We start from the raw sequence: 16,639 nt of genomic DNA on the forward strand, positions 1-16,639 counted from the left end.
TTATGACTTCTTTAGTTGCATGCAGCGCGCACACGTGTACGCCGATCCGACATCGCATTTTTAGATCGCGATAAATCCGGAATCCTGGCTTTGATGATAAATTTTCTAAAATTCTAGTTGAACCGATTTGTAGTTAAAGAATTTAGCGTGCCATCCATGTGGTAATACTTGAAACAAATAAATTTGTGTAGAATATAAGAAATCATAGATCGAATATCACATGATTTTCAAAATCTCCGCGAACTTAGTCTATCTTTGGTCACCGGCCTTAATAGATCTAGGCCTAGGTATATCTTTGACTTTAGTTTTACTTTTAGACTCTAGAATCTAGGCCTACTTTAGTTTTTAGGTCTAGGATCTATGACCTAGTAACGTTTACTTTTAGTAGGTCTACCAATTAGTAGCATAGTACTTTAATTAGTAGATACTTACTCTCAGTAGATCTACTACTTAACCTGTAAGTGTTACAAGACTGTCTAGTTAGTAAATTGTTAGATCTTACTTAGTCTTACCTTTATCAACAGGATCATCCATCATAATGCGCACGGCACGTGTAGCTAGTCAACTCATAAAATCTAAGAAAAATTACGTGTCATTTTAATTTAGGCGCAAGTTAAATGCCTGGTCACGTGTTGGCCTACGCTTAAACAAACCGGACCAATCATTTGATTAGGATCCGCTTCATCATCTTAAATATAATTATGTAATAGAAAATCAAGCATAAATCTTTTTTGTTAATGATAATAAAAAATAATATTTTATAACAATTCCAAAAAGAATTGTACGAATCTGCATACCAAGGGCGGATCAAGGATTTTATGAAATTAAAAAAGGTCCAATTTCTCTCAAATCTGTGACCATGTCCACGCCCCCCCCCCCCTTCGAGCCAAAAAAAAAACTATGGGAAGGGGGCGGGTAAATTACATAAGGCGGTCCAATTAGGCTATGAAAGAACAGAAAAAGTGATACATACAAGATTAGTGAACACATCCGGGGGGGGGGGGGGGTACTCACATTAAAGAGTGGGTGTGCCGCTCTAATAGTAACTTTTTCACAAGAAAATCCCTAAACATGGGTCCCATTTTTAACAAAAATACCCCTAAATATGGGTCCGCTTTTTCAAAAATGTCAAAATGTTCAGGATTCTTTTGCCATGCAAACACCCGAAAATTTTGAAAAATGGGCTTTACTTCGGAAAAAAAAAGTTCACAAACTCTCAATTTCTCTCCTCCCCCCCCCCCCCCCCCCCCCCCCTCTCTCTCTCTCTCTCTCTCTCTCCCTCAAACTCTCCCTCTCTCTCTCTCTCTCTGCCTGGCTCTCAGTTTCTCTCTCTTTCTCCCATTTCCCTTTTTTCCCGATGTCGCAGTAGCAGTAGCGGTGTCGGTTTATGTAAGGGTTTGGGGCTGGGTTTCTGGCTAGGGATGGGTATCTACGGCTGGGGTTAATTGGTGTTCGGTTTCATTGTTGCTGGAGCATGGGTCGTATACAACCTTCCCATTATCTTTATTTATTTGTATGCATCTCTTTACTTATTATGTTATAATAATTGCCGTTTTTCTAATGTAAATCAAATTGTTGATCCCATTATATTTCTATTCCGTATTTTTATGTATATTGTTTGTAAGTGATTAAGCTCGATCCTGATGAGGTACTATATGTTTTTTTTAATAATAAATACCCTCTTAATTCAATTCAATTCATCTGAATATCAGTCCAAGTCATTCCATGCTATCTCCAATGCTGCTCACATGCATGCATGAGCGAATAAAAGAGTAATCTAACCCTTATAGTAAACTAGCAGAAAATCACGTCGAATATCCCCCCCCCCCCCCCCCCCACTCCGAGAACGGACGGACCCCATGCGTGTTACCAAAATGTCCGGTACTTTTCGTGCGACAAAGTCCGGCCCGAGAATTGTAAAAAAAAAAAAGGGGTGTATTAACTTTTCACCCGGAGTTTTCTTTAAAAAGGTTTTTTTTTTTTTTTTGAGAAATTATTCTTAATTTAGGGGGGTACATTTAGCATTTTTCATGATTTAGGGGGGTCTCCAAGGAAGGAAAAGCCCGCGAAAATCCCGCGAAAATCCCGCGAAAAACCCGCGAAAAACCCGCGAAAGGGGGGTTCGGAAATGTTGGCAGTCCTCAGATATAGGGGGGTGCTTTCAAAAAGAGGGAACAAGCACATGCGTACCCTAAATAACACTGAGTGGGGGGGGGGGGGGGCGGGCAACTATCCAAGTTCTAGAGATCAATGAGAGTATACATGCCTACGACAATCAATGCAATTTGACTAAGTATTTGTCAAATAGTAGTTTTTATTGTCTACACTCAATACTCATAACAAAACAAGTCATAATTAGCACAGATGGTTGAGCACTCTGCATAAAAGTAGTTGGTTAATTTATGACAGACTTTATGTATTAGGGACTGCATGTGAAACAAAATAAAGTTCTCAATTTTATCTTGGCTAATTACAATTGCATTTTCTTTACCCGTTTAATAGTTTGGTAAAATATAATGAACATGAATGCATTATCATTGTTAAGAGTTCAGGATAACCAGTTTCTTATAGGTACACGTAGGTGCCACGTGCATTGGGGCAAGGTATTCTGTAATATCAAAACATAATAAAACTTATCATTTTGCCTGATGTATCACTGTTCATAATTTTCATTCAATTTATGTGATTTCTTACAATAACCTTTTTGCAGCTCTACTTGGCATTACACGATGATTCAGTCAATCTTTCATGACGTTCTGTTCATTATTATTAATGGAAAATGTTTAGTCATTTTATTTCATTATAAAGATTCTCTCAATTATTGCATCATCTTCTTGGCTGCACGAACAAGTTCTCTTTGTGGTCTCGTTGCTTCTTTCGGAATACATTTCTCATCATGAAGTTTTCTTGATCACTTTTGCTTCTTAAGGTCCTCCTCCCTCTTCATCTTATAGTATTCATTATACTGAATATCAGTACCAAAAATCTTATCCCACCACGTAAACGTAGGGGCGTAGTTTCCTTTTAAGTTCATGTGATGAAAGTCGTGGAACTTAGCACCTGCAATAAACAGAAAAAGGATTAAATGAAATCAATGACGGACTTGATAGTGATTTGATCAATGAAATCAGGGGCATTGAGAAGGATGCACTAGGGGCTGATGGGTCAGACTCTACTAGAAATAAACATATAAATCGGCAAATCCATAAGCGTCGTAATTTTCTGATCTAATATAGAGCAGTTTTCTTCATGGCAGTTTCATCCTTAAGTTTGAAACATTATTAGATAATATTTGAAAACTTACATTTGACACCACCTAAGTGCAAACGTTTCCAGGGAAACCTCTTGTTAATATATGCATATCTTGGACAGATATTTACTGATGGAAATCAATGACGTGGATTACTGGATGTTCCGTTCACTTTTAATTAATAGAAAATATTGGATAGAAAATATTCTATCCAAGATTTTCAAAAGTATAATGGTGATTAATTGCTGACATCATTTCCTTAGATCTAGAGTCGACTGACAAAATCATTGACGATTGGCTAATTACAGGTCATTGGCACATTATTTTGGTGGACCTGTTTGGGAAAAAGAATACCTGTTTATTTAAAATCTGACTAGTCAATTTATAAAAGTGTTAATATTATCCCAAAAAATGATGATGATAATAATAATAATAATAATAATAATAATAATAATAATAATAAATGTCACATTTGTATTTTAACACATTAAGCGCTTTACAAGGCAATTATCATAAAGAAAGTAATATTTTTTTTCAAAATGTGACCCTACCTCCATAGAATGGGAATAGATGCAGGGGGTTAAGCGGGACGTTGTATCCAGAGTGGACGTCAATCACTTCTAGGAGACGTACAAACATCCAGGCCCACAGGAGGATGAAATGATTTCCAAAGATGAGGACGCCCCACATGTTGCCCACACCAAGGACTTAATGGAAATAAAGAAGCAAAACGATAAGAGCTACATTATATTGCGCACATACCCATCACAGGGGATACTAAAGGCGCCTATGGCTTTAGCCGGGTCGTTTAAAAGATATTTACAAATTCTGTAAATATCTTTTAAACGACCCGGCTAAAGCTATATGATAATACTTTGTAGGCAAATGCGAAATTCTAGTCGGTAAAAATCATCATATTGAATACTCGTACAAGATGCCCGTGCGTGTTCACCACGTAGGCTCTCAGATGTTCCATTATTTCTTAGGCCCTATAGCTGAGCTATCGGTGACGACAGATACAAGGAATTCATTGCTGCCAGGTATCCATTTACCACCTAGGTGCAGGTGGAAAGTGGCAAATATCGAAATAGGGGCTAGTACCTATGCTTCCTACCAAACAAATGTCCCACTGTTTGTGTCTACTTGAATAGGCATCATCGAAGTTCATATCAAAACAACTTAAGGAAACGTTTCCTTATTAGTTGGCTAGAGTGTAAAGTTCTGGTTTCAAAACCTTGTTTGATATAAGGTATGACATGATTGACATACATGAAAAACCCAATGATACTTAGTAGAAAGGGCACTCTCCAAAAATGATGATGTTGCTCAAATCATTAGACCACAATCAAAACCAGTGTACAAATAGTCTTACATAATATTATCTTAAATTCCAGTGGGACATATTTTCGACCACAGCATGATATTCTCTACCTCCTTTTTATTGTTAATAAATTTATTATAAGTTGATTATGAAATTTAGATGCTATGTATTTTCATCATAGTAAAGAAACAATATACTTACGGATTGTTTCTACAGGATGAACACACTCGGCTACCATTCCGTGGGGAGCCTGAATCAAAACAGAAATTAATGATGTACTTCATATCATATTTATACAATATGGAATTTTCATAATGATATCTATAATGTTCTCTCAGTAACTACGTTGACTTATTATGGGCGTTCCCAACTCATGCCATAGTTTGTGTCTTTCGCCTCCTTCTGTTATCTGAATTATTTACTGTATTATACTTTATGTTGAAATCATTATTACATAAATTATATAATTTATATGTACATTGTGTTTCATATTGTACCTTTGAGAAGGAAATAAATGTTAATAAATACAAATACAAAATATTTTATTCATACTGATTGTGATGGAATACGGACTCAAAGATTTATGTGACTTCTAGTTTAAACACGTTGTTGCAATTCAATGATGAAACAAAGGAGACATCCGTTCAACTCATGTTGGTTCCTGTATTCTGACACTGTCGTGGACCATCATTGGAAAGTGAAGAGAAAAATTCAACAACTGTGTGACTGGGATAATTCCCGCAAAATACAACAAATGAAAACACTAAATACATGTTCTTGATATACGTTTAACACTTAGAAATCCAATTTCCACATATACTCAAGTTTCATTCGTGTGGCAGTAATTTTAAACTTTATAGTTATAATAATATGCCAACTTTCGATAAACCACAAATCTTTAAAGAAGCATAAATGCAAAACCATAGACAAAAGAATAATCAAGAACACAAACAAGAAACTTTCTCAAGCCCTAAATGAGACTAACAATCATGAACTTATCACCGCAAAATGCGAAAAATTCAACAGCGTCGATTTTTTTTTCTCCCTCCTTTTTGTTTTGCTTCCATTTAAAATTATTTAAAATTATTTAAAAACTTGAATTCGGCGTAAATATTCATAATTTAATGACACACGCCCTTAAAACTAAAACAACAACAACAACAACATCACGTTATCTCTAAAATGATATTCATCCGCACATTAAATCGTGCGTGAAGAGGTTTTCGTAACTAAGATACCATCACACGTACATACGCAAGTAAACATAGTTTGGTCTTAACTTATTCGAAGTCTACCCATGCTCATAACTAAGTTAAATTCACATATCATCTTCCTGACAACCATCAATTTTAAACTACTATCTATTCACAAAGAAAAAGGTCTTCAAAAGACCGTCTTAACTATCGATCAAACTTTCAACTAATCCATGTTCGCGATTCGTTTCACGGCACTACACACATTCATATATTGGCTATTGCTTTCATAGTGTGACTGTAATCTATATAACTTGCAACTACTTTCAGTGGCATTTTAAAGCACTGTATTTTAAGAAATATAACTCAATGAATAAACATACCTTAAGGATTATCTAAAGAGTTCCCATCTCAACATAAAAATGCTGGAACTGCAAGCAAACTGCTTAACTGTTAGCGACTGTCGTCGCTGTTGGCGAACTGCCATTACGTAGATAACAACTATCGTCTTCCCCTTCTTCTCCTAACTATTTCTTCTAGTATTTTCAGAACAAGAAAAGAGTCATTCCATGACACTGATATTAATGTGTTCATCTGCCTAAAAGTAGGAGACATACGGTATTCTTTCGAGATTCATTGTTTTAAAAATATGGGACGTCCCAGGATCCCAGTCGACCAACATACAACAGGTCATGAAACTCACGGCCTATATACGAGACCGGTGATGACAGATAGTGAACTGTCACAGAAGTTGTCAGAGGTCTGTAGGACCAACTTGTCGGTTTCTTGGGCATTCGGTCTCTTGGGTGTTATGAAAATGTTTTAAGGCTCGTTCAGATATGAACACAAAAAAATAAAATAATAACGGCAGCCGGGCGCTACAAAGGTCATTGGCGTATTCACTGATCTGTTTGGTATAAGATACAGAAATGATAAGCGCATTGCGTTAAAATATTGTTTTAACGTGTCAAAAAACGCAATGGTTTTACCGCGTCATACATGTAGTTATCTAAACGAGGTTTCAGAAGGCCCGCAATGCAGTCCGTCTATGTAAATCTCAGTGGCTGTCGGTCTCATTATGCTGTCGGTCTCGTAGGCTGTCGGTCCTTCGACGGACCAATAATGTTGCCGTTGCATGGAAACCATATAGTATTAGCCCATGTTTTAAATACCCCTCTTACCTGCCAAGTGTGATGTACTTTGTGGACGTATTTGTAGATGCTCTTATGGTGAAGTAGACGGTGGCTGAAATAATGCCATGTATCCTCGACAACTAGACAAGCAAAACACTTGGCAAGAGTAATGTACCTTTAAGTGGAAAGAAAGTTTTCGCATCGTTAAAAAAGGAAGAACAATTGCAGACAGGGGTCTACACGGCACCACCCCCCCCCCCCCCTCCCCCTTCAGATTGTCAAATCCCTCTTCTTATCCCCACCCCTACACACACATAAACACACTACCTTTTCCGGCGCTGTGTAAGCCAACAAAAAAGTAAACGTCTATTTATTTTTATTTTCTTCTTCTATCTTTTTTTCCTCTTCTTCTTCTTTAGTTCATTGAAAAGAAAAGTTGGTCATTTTTAATCTTTTTTCTTTCATAAATATCGATCCAATAATCACTTTTTTGTTCATGTTGCCTTACGCATCCTCCCACCTCTGTACTTCTTTCTCTTCCTTCTTCTTCCCTCTCTGTAAGTCTGTCTATCTCTCTTTCTCCCTCGCTCTCTCTCTCTCTCTCTCTCTCTCTCGCTCTATCTTTTCCCCCCTTTTTCTGCTCTTTTTCCCCTCTCCATTAATTCGATTAGGGGAAGTGCCCCTGCGCCCGCGGTATACGTCTTCAATGGGACCCGACAACTATAGCTTATTACCATGATGACATAGTCTCGTAGCTGAACGGAAGATTGATGATTTCACAGTAGTAATACGCTCCAAGGTAGAAGGGGACATGGATTATGAACTGATTCACCAGAAGAAGACGGATACATTTCATCTCATTAGCTCCTGACAGTGGCTTCTACAAAACAAAACAAAATCCCTTCATTTTCAGTTTTCAATTAAAAATCAGTTAGATTCATTCTATTCAATTCATTCAATTTGATTTAATTCAATTCAATTCAGTTCATTTTAATTTCGTTCAAATCTTTCAGTTCAATTCGACTCAATTTTAGTTCAATTCAATTCAAATTCAATTTCTAATTCCATTCCTGATTAATTAAATTCCATTTTATTCGGTTCGATTAAAGTCAATTCCGTCCAATTCAACTCAAATTCAATTTCATTTCAATTCAATTCCATTCAATTCAATTCAATTCAACTCGGTCAAATCCAATTCAGTCTACTTCAATTTAATAATCATTTTCTATTAATTACAGTGTTTAATATCATTGCTAGCCTTACAAGATGGTGCACCCGCAAGCCTACTGTATAAGTAAGATGGTGTTCTAGAACCAATATGATGGTGATAAGGATCAGATTATTTTTCTCTTTACTTTTCAAGGTGGCCCATTGCAGTATATACAATTATAATGTTCTTCATTTTATTTTATATATACGTAACATGTACTCTCGATCTCAAATTTCAACCACCTTTAATGATTTGTTTTGTTTATTTAGTTTTGTTCTGTTTTGTTTCGTTAAATATGTGCTGATATCGGATCCCCCCCCCCCCAGTATTTTCAGCAATATTTACATTATGATAAAGTTTTCTTGACTATTCGTAACCCGTATTTGCTCAACGCTTAGGGTACGGCGTTTATCGTCATGTTTACATTCACATTCGTCATTTGGCTTTTTTTAAAGCCTCGACATCAATGTAATGTCCAGTAAATACACAAACTCTTGTCTGACATTGGAATCTAGATATGATAATAATAATAATAATAATAAAAACGTTACTTATAAAGCACTTACCACCGAAGTCTCTAAGCGCTATAACAAACAAAAATAGACTTATAAACAATTACAAATTACAATACATACACATCAAGTGAACAGAGTTAATTAGTCAGCGAAAGCAATTTCGAATAAATGTGTCTTAAGACTAGTTTTGAATAGGTTAACAGTTTGACAGTTTTTGACATTTAAAGGTAGTCTGTTCCAAAGTTCAGCAGAAGCTTTGCAAAAAGAGCGATTACCATAAGAAAGAGTTGACACAGAAGTAGACATGAGGTTTAATTGTGAAGATGACCGTAAATTGCGCGAGGGTTTGTATTCCTGGATTAGTTCTTGCAGATAAATTGGTGCCAATTCATTCATGATGAGGTACACAAGTCAAAAGTTTGGATTAGTTTTGACTTACTTGTTGAATCTTGAAGCGATCCATGAAAGGAATGTATCGGAACAGGATCGATGGAGAAGAAATCAAAATGTACGATACCTGCAGAATGATATGTACAGATTAACACATGATAATTCCATCTAAATAACCAGATTTTAAAACAAAAAATGAAAATCTTCTGAAATCAATTCAATATTACCATGAAATAAATACATATTATATTATAAATGTGTTCTCCTTCTCTTGCTTAGTATACTGTTTTAGTTTGTATTTTGTTATTTGCTTTATCACCAAAAGAAGAAGATAAAAAAAGAAATGCTTTATTGATATAGAGATTTCATTTGAACTTGGCTTACTCTTTAACTATATTCGTTTTTTCTTCAAAATTAAAATTTCCTGATTCTAATTAATGAAGACAGTATTCATGTATAGATTTTTAAATTGCGACTATACTCAGTGATTATTTTGTCCTTTTTTTGCCTACCATTCATTGTCCACTGCAAATATCAAATTTATCTTGCACAATTACATGTTTCAATTGGTCCAATCTTCAAACTTACACAATGAAGGAGTGCGGATCCGTAAGCTGCGATCTGGAATCTTGTGTAGTTGTCTGTCATGTACCTCCATGCATGCTCGAATCCTCCATCAATAGAAACACTTGTATGATTCTCCACGAAAGGATCAGCGCTCAGTATGTCCGCCATTTTCACAACCTTTTAGTCTCACAACGCTGTAATAATCATTTGAACTCGAAGCCGAATTACAGACGAACTATTTAGTTGTTGGATGATACCTGTCAACTGGTTTGACACGTCTTGGTCACAGTTTTATCATTAAACGGGTAGTTAACTGTTATACATCATAGCCCAGTTGGTTAATGAATCAGTTGTTGCTGCCGCAGGATCAAAATAACTCAACGTTGAAACGGATGTTCATTTTCTGGTGACGAATGTCTTTATTTGACTTAACGATTGTCAAAACAAAGTAACAGTGATGAACAGTGCCGTGAAAACTGTGAACATAAAAAGTATAAAATAGCACAGAATAATAAATACCGTGCGAAAGATACAAATATATGTACACAAGTAAATATACAGATTACTTGTCAATTTAAAGAGTTGATAAACCATATAGATGTTCTTAACGAGAGTTGTTCATACAGATATGATTTGTCAGAATGAGTATAAAAAGGGTTCATGATAAAACATTTATGATATGAGCTACAAGTCTCTTACGAGAAATTTGATAAACATGCATTAAGAGCATACTAGTTAAGACTATGAATATAAAAGCAAGTTTTATATGCTACTGATTTACAGAGAATTCTTATTCATGAATAATTACTCAAACATGAAATATTCAAATGGCTTTCCATAATTTAGCGTTAGATGTAAACAATCTCACGTGTGTGGAAAACTAGCTCACTGAACGCTACTAATCACAACATGAAAAAACACTTATAATGTATCAAAATTACAAACTGATAGATCATGTAAGTAATATGAAATTGTTCTAAATACATTTCTGCCATAACATACCTCGTTGGCAGGACTTTTCCATCCTTGGGCAGCAAAATATACCTTGAAACTTGGCGTTTTTTGAAGACCCCACAAAACACGTATTGCTTGGGCCAGGTCGTAATTCAGAAAAGCCAAGGGTCAACGCGTTCACCGAACTTATCGGCACACGGATATCAAATAATTTGTCCAACTGGAATTTACTTAAAACGACCAACGATTTAGTTTTGACAGAATTTACTAATGTTATTCGCATTTCAATGAACATTACTTTACATTTCAGTACATAATTAATGATAATAACTTATTTCTTATGCTTGAATGTATGGAACTATTTTCTCGTGCGTACTAAAAATGTGTTTGTAGGCCTTTTATTGACATTGACCCGCGCTAGGCATGCGCTGTAAATCTTTCTTAAATAACAAAGAGAAATTACTTAAAGGGCGATGCACATGTAAAATAGGTGGTGCTATGAACAAAAATTAAAAATACTAATGACAAATTCTGGCGGCAGCCACACTCCCACCCAAATCATCTAACTGATTTTTCAAACAACAAAACTATCTATTTGAAACAAAACAAGGAATTGACCGACTTGCAAAATTTATAAATACAAATGGTCTTCCCCAATTGAGAAAATATTTCTTAGAATGTCAGGGCAGGATGAAAGTCCAGGTTAGTCAAAGCCATTTGTCTGGGTAAAAGTGAATGTCAGCTATTAAAGTCAAGCTTAGTCTTCAATCGCCTTGTCGGTGCTGCGGATCAAAACTACCAGTTTGTGTACTGGCCTTTCAAGAGTTGTCCTCTTATTTACTGGCTTACCTTTTTTGTCCAAGTCTGGGGTCGCCATGAGAAGTCGCACCTTCCGGACTAGACCATCATCACTGGACATTGTTTCCATGACTCTCGCAACTCTCCAATCTGTCCGACAAATGGCTTCATCTTTCAAGAGTACTATGTCGTCTACGTGCACATTGGTCTTCTTTTCAGTCCAAGTTTTCTTGGTTGAAGCGTGTGCAGGTACTCCTTCTGCCATCGTGTCCAGAACAACTGTGTCAAGTATTGGACTCGACGCCATCTTTTGCGGAGATAGATGTCCTCCCTTTCAAAGCTTCCAGGTGGAGGCAGTATAAGACCGGATTTCATGGTCAGAACATGATTGGGAGTCAACGGAAGAGGACCATCAGGACTTTCCAGGTCATCCACACTCAATGGACGGCTGTTTACGATAGCCATGGCCTCATAGAGAAATGTCCGTAGAGAGGAGACATTCAACTGCGTTCCGCACTGTTCCAATAATCCATTGAGAACATTGCGCACATTTCTGATTTGTCTCTCCCATACACCTCCCATATGGCTAGAGGAAGGAGGATTCATTTTGAACTCACAGTTCTGCTCCAGAAGATTGCGGGCGACATGGTCCGCATCCATCTCACGGAGAGCTTGTTTCAGTTCATGCTTGGCTCCAACAAAATTGGAGCCCTGGTCACACTGAATCCGCCTTACGTTTCCTCGAATAGCAATGAAACATCTCAGTCCGTTGATGAATGCATCGGATGACATGTCATCCAATACTTCCACATGAATGGCTCTCATTGCCATGCATGTCAGGATGAGGCCATAGCGCTTGAGCTCTTTGCGCCCTTCTTTGATTACAAATGGACCAAAACAGTCCAGACCGCAATAAGTGAAAGGGGGCGATGGCTCAAGTCGTTCACATGGAAGGTCAGCCATCTTCTGTCCACCCAACTTGCCTCTTAGTCTAATGCAATGGGTGCATGTGCCGATCAGAGATGAGACAATGCTTCTGCAACCGATGATCCAGTATCCACTTGATCTGATTGCGTTGATGGTCATATTTCTACCTTGGTGAGAAATCTTCGCATGATAGTGAAGTGCGACAAGCATGGAAAGTCTACTACCCTTCGGAAGGATAATAGGGTGCTTAACTCCATACACCATTTCAGACCTCTTCATGCGTCCTCCCACCCGTAGGAGGTCTTGTTTGTCAAGAAATGGATCTAATTGACTCAGGCGGCTAGATTTTGACACAGCATGTTTGTCAGATTTGATTTGCTGTCTTTCATCACAGAAGGCTTCTTTCTGGACAGCATGCAGGAGATTTCTCTCAGCGACTCTTTTGATCTCAACATCATCTATGTCATGTCCCTTGCGCCTGTAACAACACCTCACTAGTACAGCTACCGCTCTAATAGCGCTGTCCAACATGGCGAAGCGGTTCAACCTATCTTCAAATGACGTAAAGGTTGAAATCTTGGTCTTTGACATTACTGTATGTACTGTCGAAGACTTCACTTCAACGTCGTCAGGAGAAACCTCTAGTGTGACATCTTGCTTAGCAACTTCACTTTCCCAAAGGAAGTCTGGTCCTCCTAACCAGTTTGACGAAAGAAGTTCCTCTGTTGTCAGTCCACGTGATGCGTAGTCAGCTGGATTATCACCGCTAGTAACATAATTCCACTGACTACAACTTGTGGTTCTCAGAATACAATCCACTCTGTTCGCAACGAACATGTGGAAGCGCTTAGACTGGTTGTACAGGTAACCCAGAACAACCTTGGAGTCGGTCCAGAAGATATTCTTGACTGAGCTGTAGTCTAGCTCCTTATTCAGTATTTTTGCAACCTTGGCAGATAAGGTTGCTGCCTGAAGCTCCAGTCTGGGGACGGTAGTAGACTGCTGAGCGGTGCTACTCTCGCCTTTGCCATGGCAAGAGAGCAGTGGACTTGTCCCCTTTGATTTCGTAATCTGACATATGAACATTGTCCATATCCAGATAATGAGGCATCTGAGAAGTGGTGCAATTCCACTTCCTCAGCCTCTCCGAAATCTTTGGGCTGGAAGCAGCGAGGAATCTTTGCAGTTTCTAGCTTCAGGATCTCCTGTCTCCATATTTCCCATCTTGTCCGAAGATAGTCAGGAACGGGATGATCCCAATCCATCTTTTGTTTGCACATTTCCTGCAGAATCATTCTGCCAGCAAGGACAACTGGTGCAATGAGACCAAGGGGATCATATACAGACGCAACTGTAGCTAGAATACCTCGTCGAGTGAGGGGTTGATCCTTCAGAGTAAGTCGGAAGCAGAACTCATCAGAAACTGACGCACCACTGAAGCCCAAGAGCTCTTTCGATTGGTGAGGTTTGTTCACCTAGCTGAACACTTGCATTCGTGACAGTGGCACGTTCCGATTTTGGAATGGTGCTGGTTACGTCCTTGCTATTGCACACAAATTTGTGCAGACGTAGATTGCCTTTAGCACACATTTGAGTTGCGTCCTTGATTAGCACAGCTGCTTCCTGTTCAGAAGACATGCTTTTTAGGCCATCATCGACATAAAAGTTCCTCTTGAGGAAGTTGGCTGCACGGTCACCGAGTTTCTTGTGGTCCTCGCAATCTGTTTTAAGCCAAAGTTGGCACAGCCCGGAGATGAGGTTGCCCCAAAGAGGTGGACCTTCATCCTATGATCTACTGGGGTCTTGGAGAGATCCCCATCCTCCCACCACAAGAAACGCAGATAGTTTTGATGTGGATCTGCAACCTTAAACTGGTGGTACATCTTCTCCACATCGCACATGAATGCCACAGGACCTTGGCGAAATCTCAACAGGACACCGATGAGAGGATTAATCAAGTCAGGGCCTTGCAGGAGATGGTCATTGAGGCTTGTCCCAAGATACCTGGCGCTACAATCGAATACAACCCTGACCTTGCCAGGCTTCTTAGCGTGATATACCCCATGGTGAGGAATATACCACAAGCCTTTGTCACTACTATCACCGACCATCTCTGCATCACCGCGTGCCAAGATCTCCTTCATGAATACCTTGTAGTGACTGTGATATTCAGGTTTCTTCAGGAACTGTTTCTTGAGACCTGCTAATCGACCCAAAGCAGCCTGTCGATTGTTCGGAAGAGATGGCGGTCCTTTCTTGAATGGAAGAGGCATCTCATAGAACCCATCCTCTCTCTGGCGTAAACCTTCGGTGACAACTTGAATGAATTTTTTGTCATTTTGTGACATTGCATCAGCTTGTTCAGCTTCTTGGAAGTCCCTTTCCATGAGCTGAAGGAAATCCGATGCAGTCGCTTCCTTTAAGGGAGACTGGTAAGCGAATGTCACCTTCTTGATATCGATCGGGGCCTCTACCTTCATGCTGACTGTCCTGTATGTGTGGCCAAACGAATCGAAGCTGTTGGACAAGTCAGACTGACCTCCAACAATACTCCAACCAAGGTCTGTTTGGACAGCATACGGCTCACCATTTTGGCCTCGGACTGACGTCAGAGGAGCAAGGGCCTGTGCACAATTGTAGCCAATCAGAAGACCGACAGGACAGTCTTGTTTTGGCGCTATCATATCCTGCACACACACGAGATGAGGCCACTTGGAGGCAGTTTCTGGAGTCGGGATATGACTGTCGTCCAGAGGGATAGACTGCCTAGTAAATGTGGAGGGACGAATTTTCTCCGAGGAATAAAAACCTCTGACACGAAGATTGTCATACTTGAAGGTTGAGATCGATATCTCATCTGTCAAAGTTGTCAACGACAATGTGGCAGGCTGGGATTGTACATCCAGGTCTTGGCCGACATCTTCGGAAAGGAAGGTGGTGTTTGACATGGAGTCTAGTAGTGCATACACTAGAACCTCCTTGTCAGGCCTATCTGTACTAGAAAGGTACACAGGCACAATCATTGATGTAAGGTCACTACGTTCATCGCCTTGTACTTTGTGCGTTACAGCTTGAGGATTTGAGGTCGATGCGGTTTGAGCTTCCTTCGGTTGGCTTGATGCCAAGTTGGCCTTGTTCGAATCTCTTTGGTCCTCATGAAGGCAGCTTGGATGCCTTTTACTGCACTTCTTGCAGACCAGTCTGCTTTGGCAATATTTAGACATATGGCCTTTTTCAAGACAGCCATAGCAAAGTCTTTCATTTTTGATGAAATCCTTTCTCTGGGACATGTCTTTCCGAAGGAATTCCCGACAGTCATTCAGGGAATGATTTTGTCTCTTGCACAACAGACATTGCTTCTGTGAAGTTGAGCCAGACGTAGAGAGGGTTACCCGTTTTGAGACTGCGGTTTCCTGTTTTCTCTCTCTAGTCTTGCCAACATCCACAGTGAGCAGAGGATCATTAGCAATGTCTGCTTCGTTCCCAATGAAAGAAACGAAGTCAGCAAACCTAGGATAACAAAGTCGCTCCCTTTTTGTCTGTGCCACCGAGCGATTCCATCTATGGACGATATGATCTGTAGTCGAGCAACCATTCGGTTGATCTCTCGTATATCATCCAGAATGTTGAGATCGACAATCTCAGCCTTGGCTACCAGACACTGTTGAAGGAAGTCTGCAAACCGCTGCAGCCCATTGTGATCCTTGCTGGTTATCTTGGGCCACACATCCAACTTTGTCCGAAAGGCTTCAGCAATAGCAAATGGATGCCAAACCTCTTTTGAAGGGTGCTCTTTGCTTGCTCAAATGCATTTTCTGACCTCAGGAGAAAGTAGCCACTGACTGCCTCCTTTGCTGGACCACCAAGATACCTTCGAAGTAGTAGTGAATTTTTCACCAGGAGGGATGCCTCTTCGCTCTACCAGAGTAGTGAAAGCCGACACCCAATCTGGATATTGGAGTGGGTCTCCAGTGAATATTGGCGGCTCCGGAACGGGTAGACGACTCTGAGCCAAGGCATCAGCGAGATCTAAAATGGTGATCTTGGCTGGAACATCGGAGCTTGGGGATCAAGCACTACTTGCGCTTGCTGTGACACGATGGAGGCTGGTTCATCAATCAATTTGCTTTCTAACTTGGGAGATGCCCTTGGGATCACATCAGTTGGATTTGGCTGATCTTCGATCTTTTTGACAACAGTTTTACCTCCACGCGAGGATGAAGAAGAGACTGTGCTGGTTCCATCTTCTTCATCGTAGACTCTCATAATTGCTTCTTGTGCCTTGAGCTTGCCTTGTAGTCTTTCCTCTTCTAGTTGTCTTTTCAGCTCGGACATTTTGAAAACTACTTGCTTCCTCCTCATTTCTTCCTCAAGTTCATTC

General features: G+C 39.4%; 3 protein-coding genes across 3 annotated transcripts; all 3 read right to left on the reverse strand.

The window, feature by feature from the left end:
• Window positions 1–2,296: 2,296 nt before the first annotated feature.
• LOC587690 (methylsterol monooxygenase 1) lies at window positions 2,297–9,931 on the reverse strand. Its single transcript, XM_003727370.3, has 7 exons — window positions 9,601–9,931; window positions 9,062–9,139; window positions 7,632–7,777; window positions 6,946–7,072; window positions 4,773–4,821; window positions 3,802–3,957; window positions 2,297–3,060 (listed from the first exon to the last, which is right to left on the reverse strand). Exons 1-7 carry the CDS (start codon window positions 9,745–9,747, stop codon window positions 2,912–2,914), a joined length of 852 nt encoding a protein of 283 aa, XP_003727418.1. The 5' UTR covers window positions 9,748–9,931; the 3' UTR covers window positions 2,297–2,911.
• Window positions 9,932–9,974: 43 nt separating this feature from the next.
• LOC115925866 lies at window positions 9,975–13,523 on the reverse strand. The gene is made up of 3 exons (XM_030989895.1): window positions 13,392–13,523; window positions 10,582–13,329; window positions 9,975–10,055 (listed from the first exon to the last, which is right to left on the reverse strand). The coding sequence occupies exons 1-2, from the start codon at window positions 13,521–13,523 to the stop codon at window positions 11,524–11,526; spliced, it is 1,938 nt and encodes a 645-aa protein (XP_030845755.1). The 3' UTR covers window positions 9,975–10,055; window positions 10,582–11,523.
• A 378-nt stretch (window positions 13,524–13,901) lies between these two features.
• LOC115925867 lies at window positions 13,902–15,482 on the reverse strand. Its single transcript, XM_030989896.1, has one exon. The coding sequence runs from the start codon at window positions 15,480–15,482 to the stop codon at window positions 13,902–13,904; it is 1,581 nt and encodes a 526-aa protein (XP_030845756.1).
• Between the last annotated feature and the right edge of the window lie 1,157 nt (window positions 15,483–16,639).

The sequence above is a fragment of the Strongylocentrotus purpuratus genome, unplaced genomic scaffold, assembly GCF_000002235.5.
Source record: "Strongylocentrotus purpuratus isolate Spur 01 unplaced genomic scaffold, Spur_5.0 spur5_scaffold_19, whole genome shotgun sequence".
NCBI lineage: Eukaryota > Metazoa > Echinodermata > Echinoidea > Camarodonta > Strongylocentrotidae > Strongylocentrotus > Strongylocentrotus purpuratus.

What these genes read in the sequence shown, in the direction of transcription:
- LOC587690 (XM_003727370.3), bottom strand. Translation starts at nt 9,747, where the DNA reads ATGGCGGACATACTGAGCGCTGATCCTTTCGTGGAGAATCATACAAGT. An exon ending in TACGAGACTATGTCATCATG is followed by an intron (nt 7,073 to 7,631) that starts GTAATAAGCTAT and finishes TTCCACTTAAAG; the next exon opens with GTACATTACTCTTGCCAAGT. An exon ending in TCATCCTGTAGAAACAATCC is followed by an intron (nt 3,958 to 4,772) that starts GTAAGTATATTG and finishes ATTTCCATTAAG; the next exon opens with TCCTTGGTGTGGGCAACATG.
- LOC115925866 (XM_030989895.1), bottom strand. Translation starts at nt 13,523, where the DNA reads ATGGATTGGGATCATCCCGTTCCTGACTATCTTCGGACAAGATGGGAA. An exon ending in ATTTCGGAGAGGCTGAGGAA is followed by an intron (nt 13,330 to 13,391) that starts GTGGAATTGCAC and finishes TTCATATGTCAG; the next exon opens with ATTACGAAATCAAAGGGGAC.
- LOC115925867 (XM_030989896.1), bottom strand. Translation starts at nt 15,482, where the DNA reads ATGTCTAAATATTGCCAAAGCAGACTGGTCTGCAAGAAGTGCAGTAAA.